At 36.5% G+C, this 18,179-nt stretch overlaps 3 protein-coding genes and 1 pseudogene across 3 annotated transcripts; 2 read left to right on the top strand and 2 right to left on the bottom strand.

The window, feature by feature from the left end:
- Positions 1-1,090: 1,090 nt before the first annotated feature.
- Positions 1,091-4,572, bottom strand: LOC130746924 (heat shock 70 kDa protein 4-like; annotated as a pseudogene).
- A 1,265-nt stretch (positions 4,573-5,837) lies between these two features.
- LOC130742930 (ethylene-responsive transcription factor ERF053-like) lies at positions 5,838-7,264 on the top strand. Its single transcript, XM_057595033.1, has one exon. It carries the CDS (start codon positions 5,934-5,936, stop codon positions 7,008-7,010), a length of 1,077 nt encoding a protein of 358 aa, XP_057451016.1. The 5' UTR covers positions 5,838-5,933; the 3' UTR covers positions 7,011-7,264.
- Positions 7,265-7,995: 731 nt separating this feature from the next.
- Positions 7,996-8,913, bottom strand: LOC130744921 (transcription factor GTE8-like). Its single transcript, XM_057597082.1, has one exon. The coding sequence runs from the start codon at positions 8,911-8,913 to the stop codon at positions 7,996-7,998; it is 918 nt and encodes a 305-aa protein (XP_057453065.1).
- Positions 8,914-15,396: 6,483 nt separating this feature from the next.
- Positions 15,397-18,179, top strand: LOC130746923 (probable polyol transporter 4). The gene is made up of 2 exons (XM_057599710.1): positions 15,397-15,915; positions 16,340-18,179. Exons 1-2 carry the CDS (start codon positions 15,699-15,701, stop codon positions 17,725-17,727), a joined length of 1,605 nt encoding a protein of 534 aa, XP_057455693.1. The 5' UTR covers positions 15,397-15,698; the 3' UTR covers positions 17,728-18,179.

Raw genomic sequence — 18,179 nt, 5'->3', positions numbered from 1 at the left:
ATCTACCTTGAGTGATTCTTCTGCATTGGTGTCAACTGTGCAACATTATCCCCCACCAAAGACAGTGGAGAAAGTAGATGACTCTTTTGATGAGCCAAGTTTCGAGGCAAATGCTGAAGAAATGGTAGAATATGTTAATGTCATTGATGACGAATGTGAAGAGTTTCTCAGGGATCAAGATGAATCAACTAGTGACAAGTTAATGAAAAGGAGCTCCACAAAGAGAATATTAAGAAGGAGGTCAGCTTTACCTGAAAGACATGACACATTGGAAACTGAATACAGGATGTATTATGGAAAGCCCCGCAGAGAACACTCTTCTCAAATGCATCATCACACTCATTATAGACAGCATTTGGTAGAAGGAACTTCACAATCAAGTAGTTATCCCCAAAAGAGACTGAAGCAACATGCAGCCTCAGAAAAGGAAAACTACTGCATACTCTCACCATGTGGTCAAGGTGGCAGAAAGGGAAAAGGAAAACTACTGCATACTCTCATCATGTGTGAGTGCAATTTGGACCAACCTTGTTACTGTTGTGTTTACAATGATCAAGGATGTTGGGAAGCTTGGTCAGTGAAGCCACAGATGAAGATCAAATCTACTTAAATTCAACAAGGTGAACAGAAGAAAATGTCTAACGAGAAAATGCAGAATGGATTATCTCCATCCAAGTTCTCTAAGGCTTCTCTACTGCAAAATCCTGACTATTGTTTCTTACTTTTAAAGGCTAAGATAGCTTAATGATTTTTTTTTTCTGTCAAAGTAGTTCAGCATTGATTTATTTTATGGGATGTCTAATGAGAATAATACAATTATGTATGCCCTATGGATTCATATATACATGGAGTTTTTGTTGGAATATAAGTTGCCTCGTCATCTTGAAGACTTGATATAATATTACTATATTGCATAACCAAGTTTCTATGAACTTATAGTTTTTAGTCATGCAATAAATTTAGGCTTATAGTCACTAGAGAAATCAATAGGGAAGCCATAAACAACTTTCAAAAAGAATAGTTGCTAGCAATATATAGCTAATATAATGGACATCAATATATATATATAAAGCAGTAGAACTAGTGCCTGGAAAATAACAGTATTACCATTGACATTGACAAGAATGATTTAAGGAGAATACAAGAGAATGAGACTATTTAAGTTACAATGTTAAATGAACTACGTTCATTACTTTCTGTTCTTATCTTCGAATTCAGGACTTCAGGGTAATGCAGTAGCTTCAATGATCTCAACAATTTTTATATATACACAAAGAGGGAATGAGACAGTATCCCCTCATACACAAATTGGATTGAAAATATTCAAACCATTATATAGTCTTAAAAACAGTCCTTAAAGCTAATCAGCCATGAGGTTGAACAAAGGATGGAACAATCATACCGAGAACAGAATATTTGTGTTGTCTTGGTTTACAGCATTTGTTGTTGTCGTAGTTTTAAGCTCTTTTTCCACAGCCTTGCCCTCACCGGCTCACCTACAATTAGTAGAAGCACATTGACCACAAAATAAACCAGTGAGATGCCTCTAATTTCCAAGTATGTGACTCTGCTATTTCATGCTAAGATCTCTCCCTACCTTGGCCATTTTTTAAACATCTAATATGCAAAAGAACAATCTTTTAAAATTCGTATACAGGAGTTGAAAAACTGTATGTGCAACAACAACTCGCGCACAAATAGGTTGAACAACTAAGCATGGAGAAAATCCATCGCTGAATTTTTCCAGATTGAAGATTCGTACCACAAAAATAAACTAAAAAATATCGAACCTAACCTCAGTAAGCAACTGAGTGAAACATTAGAAACAGATCAAACACACAAGACACAAAGTCGTAATTTATTTAATTGATACAATTAGGAACAAATCTTCACTTCAATGCTGTCACCCTTCATTGTGAGAAGTGACACACCAAAAGTGCCTCCACCAAGATCAAAGATGAAAACATTCCGCTTACCAACAAGATTGGCTATCTTCTAAATTTTGGCAAAGATTGATCACATCCAGTTAACAGTATCCTCCTAATGTGAATGTTATTGTAGTGAATAACATCTTATTTCTTTAAAAAAAGTCAAAGATATGTACTCAATCATCCAACACCCAAACCCAGATAAATTCATGAACTGATAGATCACTAGTATACTATTTAGCAAGTGATAGATTTTGAGTTCAGGGATAAATTCCAGAAATCCTAGCAACTGTCTAAGTCAAGCACAGTAAAAATTAAAACATGTCCAACACAAAATAGTTCAACTAAAATATTTATAGTTAATATGATCATAAAGGTTTTTATTTAGCCCAAACAAAATGACAATTCAACACAATAAAAACTTAGGACTGATAAGAACTAGCCATCCATGGCTATAATGGGTTCAAAGATGCTCTCAAGATCCTCCAAACAATCCACAAACACATCTTCATCTTGCTGATAATCATCATCAAGCAAATTTCTGGCTTTCGCAATTGCAGAATTGATCTTCTCCTTCTCTTCTGATGAGAGCTTTGCATAGATATTCTAGTTCTTCAAAGTATGCCTCATATCATAAACATAGTCATCCAAAGCTTTCATTGCATTGAACTTAACAAGGTACTTGTTATCTTCAGCCTGGTATATCTCAGCTTCTTTAATCAATCTTTCAATTTCTTCAAGTGACATTCTTTCTTTGTCATTGGTAATGGTAATCTCATTCTTATTACCAGTGACTTTTTCCTCAGCAGAAACAGTTAGAATGCCATTTTCATCTATAGCAAAGCATACATCTAGCGGATGGCCACGAGGAGCTGGAGGAAAACCAGAAAGCCAAAAAATACCAAGCTTATTGTTATCACTCGCTCTTGCTCTCTCGCCCTCATAAACATTAATTGAGACAGTATCTACGTTATCTTTAGGTGTAGTGAATATTTTTTGCCTCTTGACAGGAATGGTAGTGTTCCTAGGAATTACCACACTCATTAAATTTATACCTACCGCTATACCAAGAGATAGCGGTGTAACATCCAACAGCTTCAATTTTGGAACATTTTTAATGCCTTCAGTCAACAGAGCAGCCTGGACAGCTGCACCACAAGCAACAGCCTCATCCGGATTAATGCTCTTGCACAGATCCTTCCCATTGAAAAAATCCTGCAATAGTTGCTGCACTTTTGGAATCCTAGAACAGCCACCAACAAGGACAACATCATGTATACTACTCTTGGCCATCTGAGCATCATTAAGACACTTATCTACAGTCTCCATACACTCTTCAAAAAGTTCCATATTCATTTTCTCAAACCTTCCACGAGAGATTGAAAAACAGAAATCAATGCCTTGGATTAGAGCATCTATCTCAACGGTGGTATCAACAGCAAAACTAAGTGTCCTTTTCGCCCTCTCAAATGCGGCTCTCAACCTTCTCAAAGCTCTTGGATTTCCAGTTATGTCCCACTTTGTTCTTGTTCTTGAACTCCTTTACAAAATAGTTCACCATTCTGTTATCAAAGTCGGCTCCCCCGAGGTGAGTGTTTCATGCCGTGGCCCTAACTTTGAAAACGTTATCCTTAATTGTAAGGATAGACACATCAAAAGTACCTCCACCAAGATCAAACACAAAAATATTCCGCTCTTCAACACCACAGTTACTTCTCTTGTCAAGACCATACGCAAGAGCTGCAGCAGTAGGTTCATTGATTGCCCGCATAACATTCAGGCCAGCAATGGTACCAGCATCTATCGTGGCTTTTCGCTGCGAATCACTGAAGTAAGCAGGCACAGTAATGACAGCATTCTTCACCGGCGATTCCAAATACGCCTCCGCACTCTCGCGCATCTTGGTGAGGACCATCGACGAGATTTCCTCAGCTGAAAGGCGATTCTCCTGACCTTGGTACTTAACAAGGATCATAGGCTTGTCATTAACACCAGCAATGACCTTGAATGGCCACAAAATTAAATCTTTTTGAACCACAGGGTCACTAAATTTCCTACCAATTAATCCCTTTGCATCTGAAGAAATATAGTACAACAATGTATTATCATTCATGCACTATAGTCAAATAAAAATAGAAACTTTAAGCAAATAAGCAGAAAATAAAGTAGAAACTTCACCAAAGACAGTGTTTTCAGGGTTAGCAGAAGCTTGATTGTTAGCAGCATCACCAATCAAGCGTTGGTTTTGAGTGAAAGCAACAAAAGATGGTGTTGTCTTGTTGCCTTGGTCGTTGTGGATAATCTCTACTCTGCTGTGAGTTTCCTGCCACACTCCAACGCATGAATAGGTGGTGCCCAGGTCGATTCCCACTGCAATTCCTTCATATTTTCCAGCCATCAACTGCAAACAAGAACAGGGAGAAGAAGCTAAAGTTAGGGTTAGGAAGAAGGAACTGTGGCATAGTGAAAAACATCAAAACCCTTACATGCTTGAGTTGCACGGAGCAAAATGAAAGCTGCGATTTGAATTGCCTGCAGAAACAGCGCGCTGCCAATTAGCTTAAAGAAAAATTGCTACTCCACGCTCACTTTAACACTCTTTTTTATCAACTTCTTTTTATTGATAAGATGAAAATCATGTGACCCATTGAGAATATGGTGTCTCAATTTAGAGAATATGGTGTCTCAATTTAGAGGAACTCACATAATTTAATGAGAAAAGGTTAAAGTAAGTGTTTATAGCACTCCGATCATCGGTTTAAGAGAAGTCATTTAACATTTTTTTATTGATTAAATTTCATATATGTCTCACTAAATTGAGTGTGAACTCATATAATTTAGTGAATCTTTGGTTTTGATTAGTCAAAGAGTGAATGTTAGAAAAATGTGTTGCTAGCATTTCTTTTAACTTAAATATGTTTTAGGTCCTTAAAAAATAGATGTCCTTTAATTTTAGTCCCAAATTTTTTTTTAAAAAAATAGTACTTAATTACAAAGAAATAAGGTGGTTTTAGTCCCTAACATTACTATATGTACAAAAAAACACAAATCAATTAACTAAAGGTGATGTGGTTGTTTGACAAATCATCATTTATTCCGACTAGCAAAAAAGGATCAACAACATCTCAACCGATACAAAGAACTCGCAACTAAGCAAATGTCATAAGGGCGGATTGAATGACATAGTAGAGGAATAGTCCATCCAATCTAAAGGTTAAGCAGTCGCACAACGATCTGAAGTATAAACAAACAAGCTAGGTGACCTAGAGCCAACCTTACACTCAGAATGTCCTTCGTAAAGGCTTCCCATTAGGCAATGACAACAGATCCTGAGCCTTATTATATATTAAGATTAGTTAAAAATTAATATAATTATTTTTACTTATTAATTCATTATTTTAATCAATCTTTTTTATTATTATTTAAATTTGTCCCCTGCCTTTGGTGCCTATAACTCGAATGAAACCCTCTGCTTTTACTACATTCTTCCTCCTTAAGACAGAAGACTCCAAAGGTGGGAACAGGAACAGAAACACCAACACCATATGAATATGATATGGCTTTTCCCCTACACGCATGAGCAGGTCATTCATCCCTGTTTGTTCTTACAACACCAAAAAGAGTCTATGATTGTTCTCCTTCCGACCACACAAATGCAGATCCTGGTGTTTTAATGCAACACTTGTAAAGGTTCAAACAGACAGCGACAACAGATGAGTCACTCAAACATAACCACACGAGTGAACACTGAAGAGGCAGCACAGGGACCCAAGGTTGATGAGACTTGCTGCTTTATGCTATCCAGAAAGAAAAAGGTTTGATTTGAATTCAACCATTTCATTCATTCTTCACATATAAAAAACTCTCCTCCATCACCAGTTTGCTTGCATTAACCACCAAACTGAAGAGCTTCTTTGCATTGCTTGTCATTCTGTTTTTGTCATCCAAATTGATGAGCTTTGGCATCCGATTCTGTTTTAGATTTTGATCAGAAGAAGGGTGTTGATGGACACAGCTAAGAACAGTGGAAAATCTAACAAAGAGATTGTTGATGACACTTCCAAAATTATTGGTGAAGGTGAAGGTAAAAGTCAATGGAAGCCAGTTTTTGATGATGCTTCCAAGTCACATAGACCTCTCAAGAAGATTTGTAGCCCTGAACTCCAAACCCCAAACAAACTATCCTCTGATATATCTCTGCAACCTCCTTCCTCCTCTTCTGTTCCTCCTTCATCTAGAATATTCTTTCCTTTTGCTTTGGAAGACTCTCAACCTCCAATGCCATTCCCACACCAATCTGGAACCACAAATTTTTCTCTTCATCGAACTCAACAACAGATAATATCTTTTGAGCCACAGCAGAACATGGGGTATCCACAATTCTTAGCCCAAAATTCTTCTGTCCCTCTTCACCAACAACAAAAACTTCATCATCTAAGTCCTAGAGAAAGGGTGATGATGATGAATAACAGGTTAGGAGCAGGTAAGAGACCAATGTTTGGACCCCCAACACAGGCTCTGAATGCTACCAAGCTCTATAGAGGAGTGAGGCAACGCCATTGGGGAAAATGGGTAGCTGAGATTCGACTGCCTCGAAACAGGACTCGCCTCTGGCTTGGGACATTTGACAAGGCTGAAGATGCTGCCATGGCCTATGATCGTGAAGCATTTAAGCTGAGAGGAGAGAACGCTAAGCTCAATTTCCCTCACCTCTTCCTTAACAAGGATGAAGCATCTTCCATAACAGCTCCGACTCCTTCTCCTCCTTTTCATGAAGGTTCAACATCAACAACATCAAAGCAACCTGAACCAATTCGACAATCAGCACCACTAACAGGAGAGAATGCTGACAATGATGCTGAAACTGGGATTTCACAGTCTCAGGAATTGGTTTGGGGTGAAATGGCTTCATGGTTTAATGCAATTCCTGAAGGTTGGGGTCCTGGTAGCCTTGTGTGGGATGATTTGGACCTAAACAGTACTAATCTTCTTTTGCAGTCATCACAGCTTCCTTTTATGAATCAAAATCAGCAAGAGTTTCATGATGGCAATGATGCTCAGAGACCAGGAGATAACTGTTAATTTTCTGATTTTCCAGTTTTCCCCCTTCTAATTTTTACTGTTTTGCACTATTGGCTGCTTTTATTAGTTTAGCATGATGATCACAAAGTAGAAGGAAACTTTTTTGTTATTTCCTTCTCAATGCTCTCCCTCCATCCTATATGAGCTTCATTTTTCAGCTTCAAGGATGGTTGTATACTACTTACTTCCTTTTACTTGTTATTATGCAATGTCAAGATAATTATAGTTTGCTCTCATCTAATGTTATCCTTTATTTAGCGTATCTACAACTTTGGATGTAAATTATAAGCTACAATTAACAATAGGTACTACTGTTGTAGTTTGAATTTGCCTTATATGTACTTCAAATTTTGGTTAATAAATAAATAAACTTTCTTAAATTTTTTGTGTCATGTTTATGAACCTAGAATGAAGTAGAAGTAAATGTGAGTTTGACACCACTAGAGCAAGCATAAACCTAGTTTGAGAAAGGAGAGAATGCAGTTAAAAGGCAAATTAATCATGAGGAACATGTCTGGTACAAGCTGCAAAGAAGAAGCTAAGGTTGGGGAAGTGGATCCATCAAAACCAGACATAAGGTCTTTGCTTTCACCATCGCCATCTCTTTTCTTCCACTGACTCAGATTCACAACTATTGGTGGATATATAGCATACACACACCTGTCTTAGTTATTAAGATTTTGTATGCTTGAATTAAACAGGTCTCAATCAATATGGCAATAATGTTTGTTTTCTTGAAGTGATCATTGAGAATAAAATCAGAGAAACAAATGATCATGGAGAATAAGATCTGAGAAACAAAATTACACTGACAAAATTGAGCATATATAATCAATATTAATGCTACATATAAGTTCCAGAACACTAGGAAAAACATGAAAATTGAAACTAATTAACCAAATCATATGGTATTAATTACATTGACAAGAATGAAAACATCATCAATTGTTGTCCAAGACATTGCTTTTGCATTCAGTTCCCTGGATCAAACCTTCTTCGATCTCTTTTGTTTTCTGTCCTCAGAGGCCCACTTTTTCTTCAAAGTTGTCCAATTGTGCTCAAAGTTGTCACTAAGCCTCCTTCCAATTATGTGAACTTCACTCCTGGAAGGGTACATCAATGCATGAGAGAACACATTCCGCATATCATCAACAAATTGTTCAGGCTCTGAGTACAACCAGTTCTTCAATTTGGATTCAATGTCCACAAATCCCAATATTGGCTTCTTTTTCTTGTTCTTCTCCATTAATAGACTCTCAGAGTCAAATGGATCAAGAGGGTGTTTGAAAGCCCAACCATCTCTTCCAATCATCATCCGCTTCAAAATCACCCACAACTGCATCTTTTTATAAAGCTCCATCTTCTTCTCCGACTCCTCAGACCCTGTTCTTGAATCATTCGCAGGTTGCTCTGTTTTGATCCATTTGGGTCTTGTTCCATTACTCCTTGCAGTTGTATCCACAGAAGAAGAAACACTCATGCAAGTAGAATCCTTGAACAACTCAAACTCTTCCTCAGACCCTGTTCTTGAAGTTCTTGATTTTGAGGCCAACTTGGTTCCTCGGTTTTTCGCAGGTTGCTCTGTTCTTTCAGTTCTTGTTCCAGTACACCTTGTGGCAGTAGTCACTGCAGAAAAATCATCATTGGAAACAACGTTCTTGCGGTGAGAATCCTTCATCTCCAACTGATCTCCATACACGTTTCTTCTTGAATGAGTCTTGAAGATTTTACTTGATTGCTTTGAAGAATCATCATCCAGTAGTTTCCTCTTCTTGGCATGAGAATCCATAGCCTGATCAGAGGATAAAGAAAAAGAAGAAGGACTACGCTGTAGAGAACGAGGATAATGAAGCTTAATGATGAGTGATTTTCTGGGTTGGGATGACTCTGCTGACATTGCCATTGATGCCATTGGAGAGAGCTTGTGTTTTGTGCAAGAGAGAAAGGAATAACGTAATCAGTGAAATGTGATTTGGAAATAAGTGAAGTGAAAATGTGAAACAACTCTATTTAAAGCTCAAAACCCCAACTAAATCAATATAATATCTTTTCTGATTCGTTATTGATTTACTTTTTTTTTTAAGGAGTTATTGATTTACTTATATAAATTGAAGATAAGTTTTTTTTTTTGAAATAAAGATAAGTTTTGATAATTGAAAAGAAAATAGTCAAAATGCTAACTTGATTTTTTAAAATTGGATAAAAAATAATGAAAAAGTGGATAGTCCAAAATAAAGAATTTTTAACTTGACTTAAATCTACATATTGAAATATAGGTGGTAAAAATTAAAATTAAACATATAATGTGTGAGATTACTTAGTGGTTTTTTTTGGTACTTCAAAAGATTAATTACTTGCTGGTTTAAATTAAACTATAGAGATTCAAAATTTATAATTTGTTAAATTTTTTTATACAAAAAATCATTATATCATATTTCCAGATTTAATCTTTTCTTTAATAAAAATTACCAATTTAAATCTTTTTTTTGTGAATAACTAATCTAAATCAAGCTGCTGTTTAATTGAATACATAGTTAATTAATTGAAACAAAATCATAACGAATCTTGCATAACTGAATCAAACTACCCTTTAAGTAAATCGAAGTTAGTTGAAAGAAATTTATAACAAACCTGACATAATTGAAGCACTTTGCAATACTAGTCATATAAACTCTAATAAATTCACGAGTTAGATTAACTAAGTGGTTGTTTGGAATTTAATTCCAATTTCTAGATTCTTGAAAGGCTTAAATAGATGTGAATTGGAATCCATCCCTACAAAAAAATTCATAGAAAAAGGTCCTTAACATTTATAAAATGTGATTTTCAAACAAAAAAAAAAACATTTATAAAATGTATGTAAATTGTCCTGCCGTTAATTAATTCTGTTAAGTGATGAGTTGGCAATTGGTCTCTCTCTTACATGTCATTCCATGTCATTTGTTAATTTCCATGTTATTTTAATAAAATTCCCCATTTATTAAAAACAACCAGTGGAACTTTGACAAGTTGTATACGTGGTTGCCCGATGAGCTAAAAGCCTATTTCTCTAGGGTGACTCCTCATCTGAACCCTGCTGCAGCTGATAACTGGACTTGGAACCATACTAATGATGGAAGGTACACCGTAAGGGAGGGGTATCGTTGGCTTCGGGATCGCACACCATTGCCAGCAGCTGTCCAGAACTGGTCGTGGGTTTGGAAGCTTGTTGTCCCGGAAAAGATTCGTGTCTTTGTCTGGCTTTGCTTGCACGACGCTCTGCCTGTCAACACTAATCGCTTTCGCTGCAATTTGGCCTCCTCTGAAGCTTGCACTCGTTGTTCTGGTCCTCGTGAAGATGAGCTTCATGGTTTGCGTGACTGCCCTCACTCGAAGGAGCTTTGGGGAAAGCTTGGCGCTTGGGCTTGGAAAGATTTTTGGAATTTGGAACTCTCATCCTGGATCCAATCCCAGGCTCGTGGCAGCCATGCTACTCGTTTTCTGGTTGGTTTGTGGAACGTCTGGAAATGGCGGTGTAACATGATATTGGATCCTCACCCTTGGTCGTTGGATTGTGCTTGGAGGAGGTTATGCCATGAGCATGATGATGTAACTCGCATTTTGGAACCTGATCTGATTCATAGTGATAATCACCTTCTCATTGATAGGTGGCAACCTCCTTCTCCAGAGTTCTTGAAGCTTAATAGTGACGGGAGCTATAGAGAAGATGCGATTGTCATGGGAGGTGGTGGCGTGCTTCGAGACTCTTCGGGGAAGTGGGTTAATGGCTTCATATCTCAATATTTGGAAGCTGCTAGCTGCTCCTTCCTTGCTGAGGCGCTCGCGTTGAGGGATGGTCTCCGGTTAGCTTGGGACAACGGTACTCGTAAGCTGGTTTGCAACTCTGACTGCAAAGAATTGATTGATGCGATAGCTGACCCTAGCCGTGCAAGCTTTCATGCCCATGGGTGGGTGCTGCGTGAAATCCATGCTTTGATGACAAGGAACTGGCGAGTGGAGCTTTTTTGGTGCTGTCGAGACGTGAACATGGTAGCAGATTGTCTGGCGAAGATAGGGTCTCTTCTCCCCGTTGCTGGCTACAGTGCGTTGGCTACCCCCTCCCCGGAGCTTGAAGTCCTTCTGTTGAAGGACATTATTGGGTTTAGTTAGTTCGTTTTATTTACTTGTTAATCTTCCGATGTATCAAAAAAAAAAGCCTCTTCTCCCCCACCATCGATCTTCTTCCTCTTCTTCCCCGGGACCCCACCACCTCCTCCATTTGAAAGATGTGACCTCCTCAATACCTGAAGGCCCTGAAGAGGTAAACTGCTGTGAGAAATACCCTGCCAGCACGCGATCAATGTTCCCATCATCTTTTATAAACTCAATCATGCTCATCTTCTGCCGTTGACACGCTTTCTGGTGGAAAAACCGGGTGTTCTTATCTCCATGTTTAAGTCAATTTGTCCTTGATCGTTGTCCCCATAAAATCTCTTCTTGCTCTAATAAAACGTCCAACTCTTTCTCCACCTCCCCCGTCGCTACTACCATACTCTGGTCCTGAACACGACCTTGTAGACCCTGAAGTCGAGACCTAGCATCAACCACCTTACTTGGAATATATTTACAGTAATAAAGGTATATATTTTTTTGTGTGTTAATTGGGATAGATTAAGAGAGGTGGTACTTTTTTTTTTTGAAATTCAGAGGCGGTACTTAATTTTCAATGAGTTTGGGTATAATAAATTGAAAGCATTTTCATGATTTATTAATTTTAATTAGTAAATAAATCCCATTTTATTATTTATAAATTTTGAAAATATGACGTATTTAATATTTAAGAATTTATAGAAAACTAAATTCAACATTTTATTATGTAACACTAAATTTTAATACATAGGATCTACTCTTATACATATAAATATTATTCTAGAATAAACTAAAGTTATTTTAATAAAATAAAAATAATTTATAAACCATTCAAAGAGTTGTTGTCTTGTTGACCTTGAGATATTCGAGCGCTAGAGTGTTGGGAGTGGTTTGAATATTTTCGGACAAGTTATCGTCCTCGGGTAAGTTGACAATTGAGAAGTCGATCACAGTGTGTGGCATCGATCATGTTTCAACAAGATTCTAAATCATCGTGTGTAAACAATACTTGGCCTAGGTACTCATGCCGACCATGGGCCAAGGAGGTTTTTCCCTATATTATAACTTGGTCTTGGTTGGTTGTGTCATTGCATGATCAAAGAAAGGTGTTCATGGGTCATCATGCGCTAGTGTTACTCAACCTCTTCACTCGGTGATTATCGTGCACTAGGAAGATGTTCCGGGTCATTCCATGATTGTCGAAACTTGGACCTTGTGCATGGTGGCAAAATGTTCAACGAATAGTCCCCTAGCTCTAGTCTTCAAGTTGAGTGAGATATCAGATGTATGAATAGAAGTTGTCATTTGTGGACGGTGCATATCACGTATCATAACAGTAATCTCATAGTTTTGACCTTCCCATTGAGTGGTGGTCGAGGTATGAATGCAAGTTATCCTTAGAGCATAGTGTCATGCCCTACACAATAACAAAATAACTATATATTCCATAAAAGTATTTTATTTTATTGCAAGGAAATTAGAATCAGCTTACATATCATCAAATTTCACAATCTTTAATTTAAGTGATTCCATGTATAATAATTTTTTTAATAAGTAATATCATCCATGAGATGCAATAATGTTCTAGTTGATATCATCAACCTCCTAAAAGAGCTAGCTCTCCAACTGAAGTTTCTTTTCCCTTCATAAAACTGTTTTATTAACAAACACCATCAAATTTATGCTCAATATTTTTATCCGTCTACTATAATTGATGTGTGATTTTGATCCCTTTTATTTCAAGTTAATTAGAGCACTTACAATGGTGGTTTCTTATTTGAGTTGCTTAACACTATTCACATTGGTCCAAGATGCCTTGTAGGATTTAAGTTATCATTAACCAACTCATGCATATTTCACTACAAGAAAACACGTAAAACTGTCGAGTTTTACCGACGGCATGTAAACTGTCACAAAATTTCATTGTTATCGACAATCTAATGTGTTTTCTAAAAAATAAAATAAAAAATGTTACTGACAACATGGACCTTCGGTGGTAAATTGACGATAATTATTTTTTTGTTAAAATTGGTTACTACTAAATTACTGACGACTTTACCGACGATTTTAAAATTAAAATTGTCGTTTGTCAATAACTTGAGGTCTAAAAATTTGGACAATACTTACAAACGAATTTGGCTATTGGTTATTTCAAAATTTAAAATTTTCATCGGCCAGATAATTTGGCCAGCCTATTGAAAATTTTCCATGAGCTACTGAGTACTGACTATTGTCGATAATCAAAAAAACGTCAATAACTAATAGGACAATAGGTGTTTATAAAATCTCTTACTCAAATTTCATTATCAACCCTTGATTAAATTCTTTCAATTTTTTTGCCTTTAAAATTAAAATAGATGATTGCTGGCAATGGCTGTTTGAGTTTTTGCGGTAGTACCGAAATATTGTCGGTACGTCGCGGGAATGAATTGCAAATCCATTAACACATTATTACAGTCCACCGACACCTTGGATTTGGAAGGTAATACAATTTTCATTTTTGAAATATATGTATAAATAAACAAAAGATAATTTTGTCACAAGCTGAGATATTTTATATGGTGATATCAATGGTAAAATTTATATAATTTACTTTCTATTCAACTTATGTTAAGAAAAAAAACTTTCTATTCAACTTCAGCCTAAAATATTTTCATATATTTATCTAATCATATTTTGTAGATCATTGATTAAATTTGACTATTATAATTATTATTTCAATATTACTCCATTAGTTCAATATTACTCCATTAGGTGTTAATTTTTTTTCTTCAGTCAGTCAAAAAAAAACTAACACCTCAACTATGTAAATACTCAACTAACGCCTCATAGAGCCATATTGTGGGAGTCCTTCTCTTAAATAGTCCAAGTTGAAGTCTAAGACTAATAGTATGATTTTCAAATTAATATCGAAAGTCCAATATTTAAATATTTAATTTTTGTTTTATGAAAGAAATGATGATAAGTAACTGTATAAGCAAGCACGCATGCAAAATGCAAAGTGCCCTATTAGTCAAACTAGATAATATTTGTTTTTAAAATAAAAACTATACATTACTTATATTATTAATTTTATATTTTAACAGCAATGCTGATGCATGCAATTGCTATCCATTCACCAACTACATTTTTAATTAACTTTCCTAAAACAAAAGAAAATAATGGATTTTAATTAATTTAAATCGGTAATTTATTTATTTTTTTCTTTTTTGTTTCTGGGTTCCTCTTTAGGTTTAGGGAGTTTTTTCCACCTATTATTCTTGAGTTTTTTTTTTTTATCGTGACCATTTTTCATAGTATTTTGTAGACTCGTTTCATTGTTCAAATTCCAAAGTCAACTATAATTCTTCTGGCCTTTGAAGTAAAGAAATTTCTTTTTCCTCACCAAGCTGCCTAGCAGGACTTTTCCCCCATGAATTTGTTGAATTGTTCAAAGGAGACCAAGCTTATGCGGTTAATGAAAGTACCCATCAGTTTTTTTACTAATACAAAATAAGTTACTCTATTTTTCATCATATGGCATTTCGTACTTTGTAAGTTATGCTCTTTCTTTAATTAAAACATTTCCCACCATTTTTTTTAATTAGGATATTTCTCTTATTTCTTCTTCAATGCATTTTTTAATAACAACAAAATAAAAAACAAAAAAATTACGGTCTTAAGAAAACCACACCAAGCGCATCAGCCTGTAAAAAGGGGCATAGCTCCAACTATAAGAGAGCTCTAAACATTACAAACACTCACGTTAGTCGAACCAAGCTTGGCCAAAGGATCTGCGACAGCGTTTCCCTCTTCAATACATTTAACTAAAAGATTATGACGAAACACTTACTTTTAAATTTGCTATGTTTGCTTTTCATATTCATTAATTGTGAACTTTTTAAATATTATTCCATTCGTTCCTTATTATAAGACCTCTTATTGTGAGATAAAAATGAGTCTTATAATAAGGGACGGAGGGAGTATTCTGTTTCATAATTCATATAGATTAAATTAAACAATATGAATATATAATAATTTAATTTATATGTCTGAGTATGTAAAAGACCAAAATTCCAATCAAGATAAAAAAAAGCAATTCTGCAAAAGTGTATGATGAAAAAATTAACATATACCAAGTTTTCTATATCAAATTTTTCTAGGAATAATAACATAAATGTGGGGGGTTACATCTTACAAGCATATCTGTTGCCCTGAAAGCACCATTTAACCTTGATTATTGTCGGAGTCAAATCCTTAAAACCGTGTCATATGAATGTAAAAAGTAAAAACTGAAGAAACATTGCTTCCTCTGCCTTTGCTTGCGTGACAAAAAGGGATTGGCACTTTGTACCCTGTTTGTTGCTCAGTCTTGTCCTCTAATCTCGGAGCTCCATTTTCTCCTTCAGTTTCAGTCTCAGATCTAACACCCCAATCCATCATTTCCGTTTTCTTAGTCTGAGATATTTCATAGCATAGTCCAACCACTCAACGTTTGCAACTTTTCACAACTTGTTGGTTTTAACAACAAAAACCACTCACCCCACGATTCTTTGTCCAATTGGGTGTCAGATTATAGCGATGATGTTCCAGGAAAACGGGAATGGGGAAATGGGGTTGTCGGCAATCCCCTTGGGAGCAAAGAACAAGTACAGGAGGATGGACTCTCAGCTTCCTGAGGATAACGATGATGATGTTCTGCACCAACAGCAACGAGAAGATAAGAGGAACAGCACCAGGAAATATGTGATTGCATGTGCTATCTTTGCTTCTCTCAACAATGTCCTTCTTGGCTATGGTATGTTGAAAAGTCCTGATTTTGTCAAAACCATCTTCAATTTTGTTGCTGCATTTTTCATTGACTGTGATATTTAGATTGTGTTGACCAATTCTGTTTCATGTCTCATGTCTGATTCATCTTTGCATTCTTAGTATCAATGATATCAGATCTACCAGATTTTGGGTTCAGGGTTTGGCCATCTGAGAGATTTCAACTATATCTTGATTAATTAGTGGTTTTTGTTGTGGATATTATTTTGATTTTCAAATCTAATTCCAGAATCACATAAACATATTTTTTGCTCAGAATCAGTTCTGGCTAGCACCCAGAAACTAGTTGCATAAGCTTCTCCTTTTGAATTGATTTTGACTTTTGAATCAATTGTAGAAGGATTTCCAAACATGCATAAAAGTTCACTTGAATTAATCTTTGGATTTTGCAGATGTAGGAGTGATGAGCGGAGCAGTACTATATATTAAAAAAGATCTGAAGATATCCGAGTTTCAGGTTGAGTTTTTGATTGGTATTCTGAGCATTGTTTCTCTACTGGGTAGCTTGGCTGGTGGAAGAACAGCGGATATTATTGGTAGAAAATGGACAATGGGCTTAGCTGCAATTATCTTCCAAATGGGTGGACTCACAATGACTTTTGCTCCTTCATATGCAATACTAATGGTCGGAAGATTTCTAGCTGGGATTGGAATAGGGTTTGGAGTTATGATCTCCCCTATCTACATCGCTGAGATCTCACCAAACCTCACTAGAGGCTCTCTCACTACCTTCCCTGAGATTTTTATAAATGTAGGAATCTTGCTTGGTTATGTATCAAATTACGCGTTTTCTGGCTTTTCGCCACACATAAGCTGGAGAATAATGCTTGGTGTGGGAATTTGGCCCTCAGTGTTCATTGCCGTTGCTCTTTTCATTATTCCTGAGTCCCCAAGGTGGTTGGTAATGCAGAACCGAATTGATGAAGCTAGATCAGTGCTGTTGAAAACAAATGAAGATGAGAAAGAAGTGGAGGAGAGGCTTGCAGAAATACAACAGGCTGCTGAATTTTCCAATTCTGATAAGTATGAGGAGAAACCAGTATGGCGTGAACTGCTATCTCCTTCTCCGGCACTTCGCAAGATGCTGATTACTGGACTCGGGATCCAATGTTTTCAACAGATCTCGGGAATTGATGCAACTGTGTATTACAGTCCTGAAATTTTGCAAGCTGCTGGGATTGAGGATGATTCAAAACTTTTAGCTGCAACTGTTGCTGTAGGTGTAGCAAAAACCATTTTTATTTTGGTAGCCATAGTTCTCATTGACAAAGTAGGTAGAAGGCCCCTTCTCTTGACAAGCACAATTGGCATGACAGTTTGTTTGTTCAGCATGGGGGCTACTCTTGCTTTGTTTGGAAAAGGGTCGATTACGATTGCATTAGGTATTCTTTTTGTTTGTGGGAATGTAGCATTCTTTTCAGTTGGACTAGGTCCTGTGTGCTGGGTTTTGACATCTGAAATCTTCCCTTTGCGAGTGCGCTCTCAAGCATCTGCGCTTGGAGCTGTGGCTAATAGGGTCTGCAGCGGCATTGTAGCCATGTCTTACCTGTCTATATCTGAGGCAATTACTTTTCCTGGAACATTCTTTTTGTTTTCTGCTATTTCTGCTCTTGCCATTGTCTTTGTCTTCACACTTGTACCTGAAACCAAAGGGAAGTCATTGGAGCAGATAGAGATGATGTTTCAGAATGAACACGGGAATCTAGAAAAGGAAATGGAGCTAGGAGATGGGGAACAACTTGTGCAGAAGCAGCTGAACAAAACTGAGTTAACAAATTAAGTTATCACCCCTCGTCTTTCGATGACTATGATAGGTGTCATGACCCTGATGATTTTGTCATTGCATAGCTACACATACTTCATTTGTTAAGGCTTTATGAATCTTGTGATTCCGGGGAGGACTTTACTGGCATGGATGGATATGATCTTCTGCAGCCAGAGAATTTGAGATCTGTGAGTAAGGGACATAGAAGCCTTTGAGACAAATTGCATTCTCACAGTATACACAAACTTTTCCTAGCTGTACAATTATTCTATTTGTTTAGTTTCATTTAAGACAATAATAACATTGTATATGGAAGGAGATTTTTGGTGGAGATAATCTTGTCTCCATATGGTCTTATGAGATGTTCTGGGACAATTGATAGTACCATCACTCCATGAGGGATGTAATTAATATGAAATTCTTTAACAGATTATATTCTTTCAATTCTAGTGTTTGAATTGTCATCA

The sequence above is a fragment of the Lotus japonicus genome, chromosome 3 (assembly GCF_012489685.1).
Source record: "Lotus japonicus ecotype B-129 chromosome 3, LjGifu_v1.2".
Lineage (NCBI taxonomy): Eukaryota > Viridiplantae > Streptophyta > Magnoliopsida > Fabales > Fabaceae > Lotus > Lotus japonicus.
The sequence above is the reverse complement of the archived record's forward strand: the minus strand, read 5'-3'. Positions and strand labels throughout refer to the sequence as shown.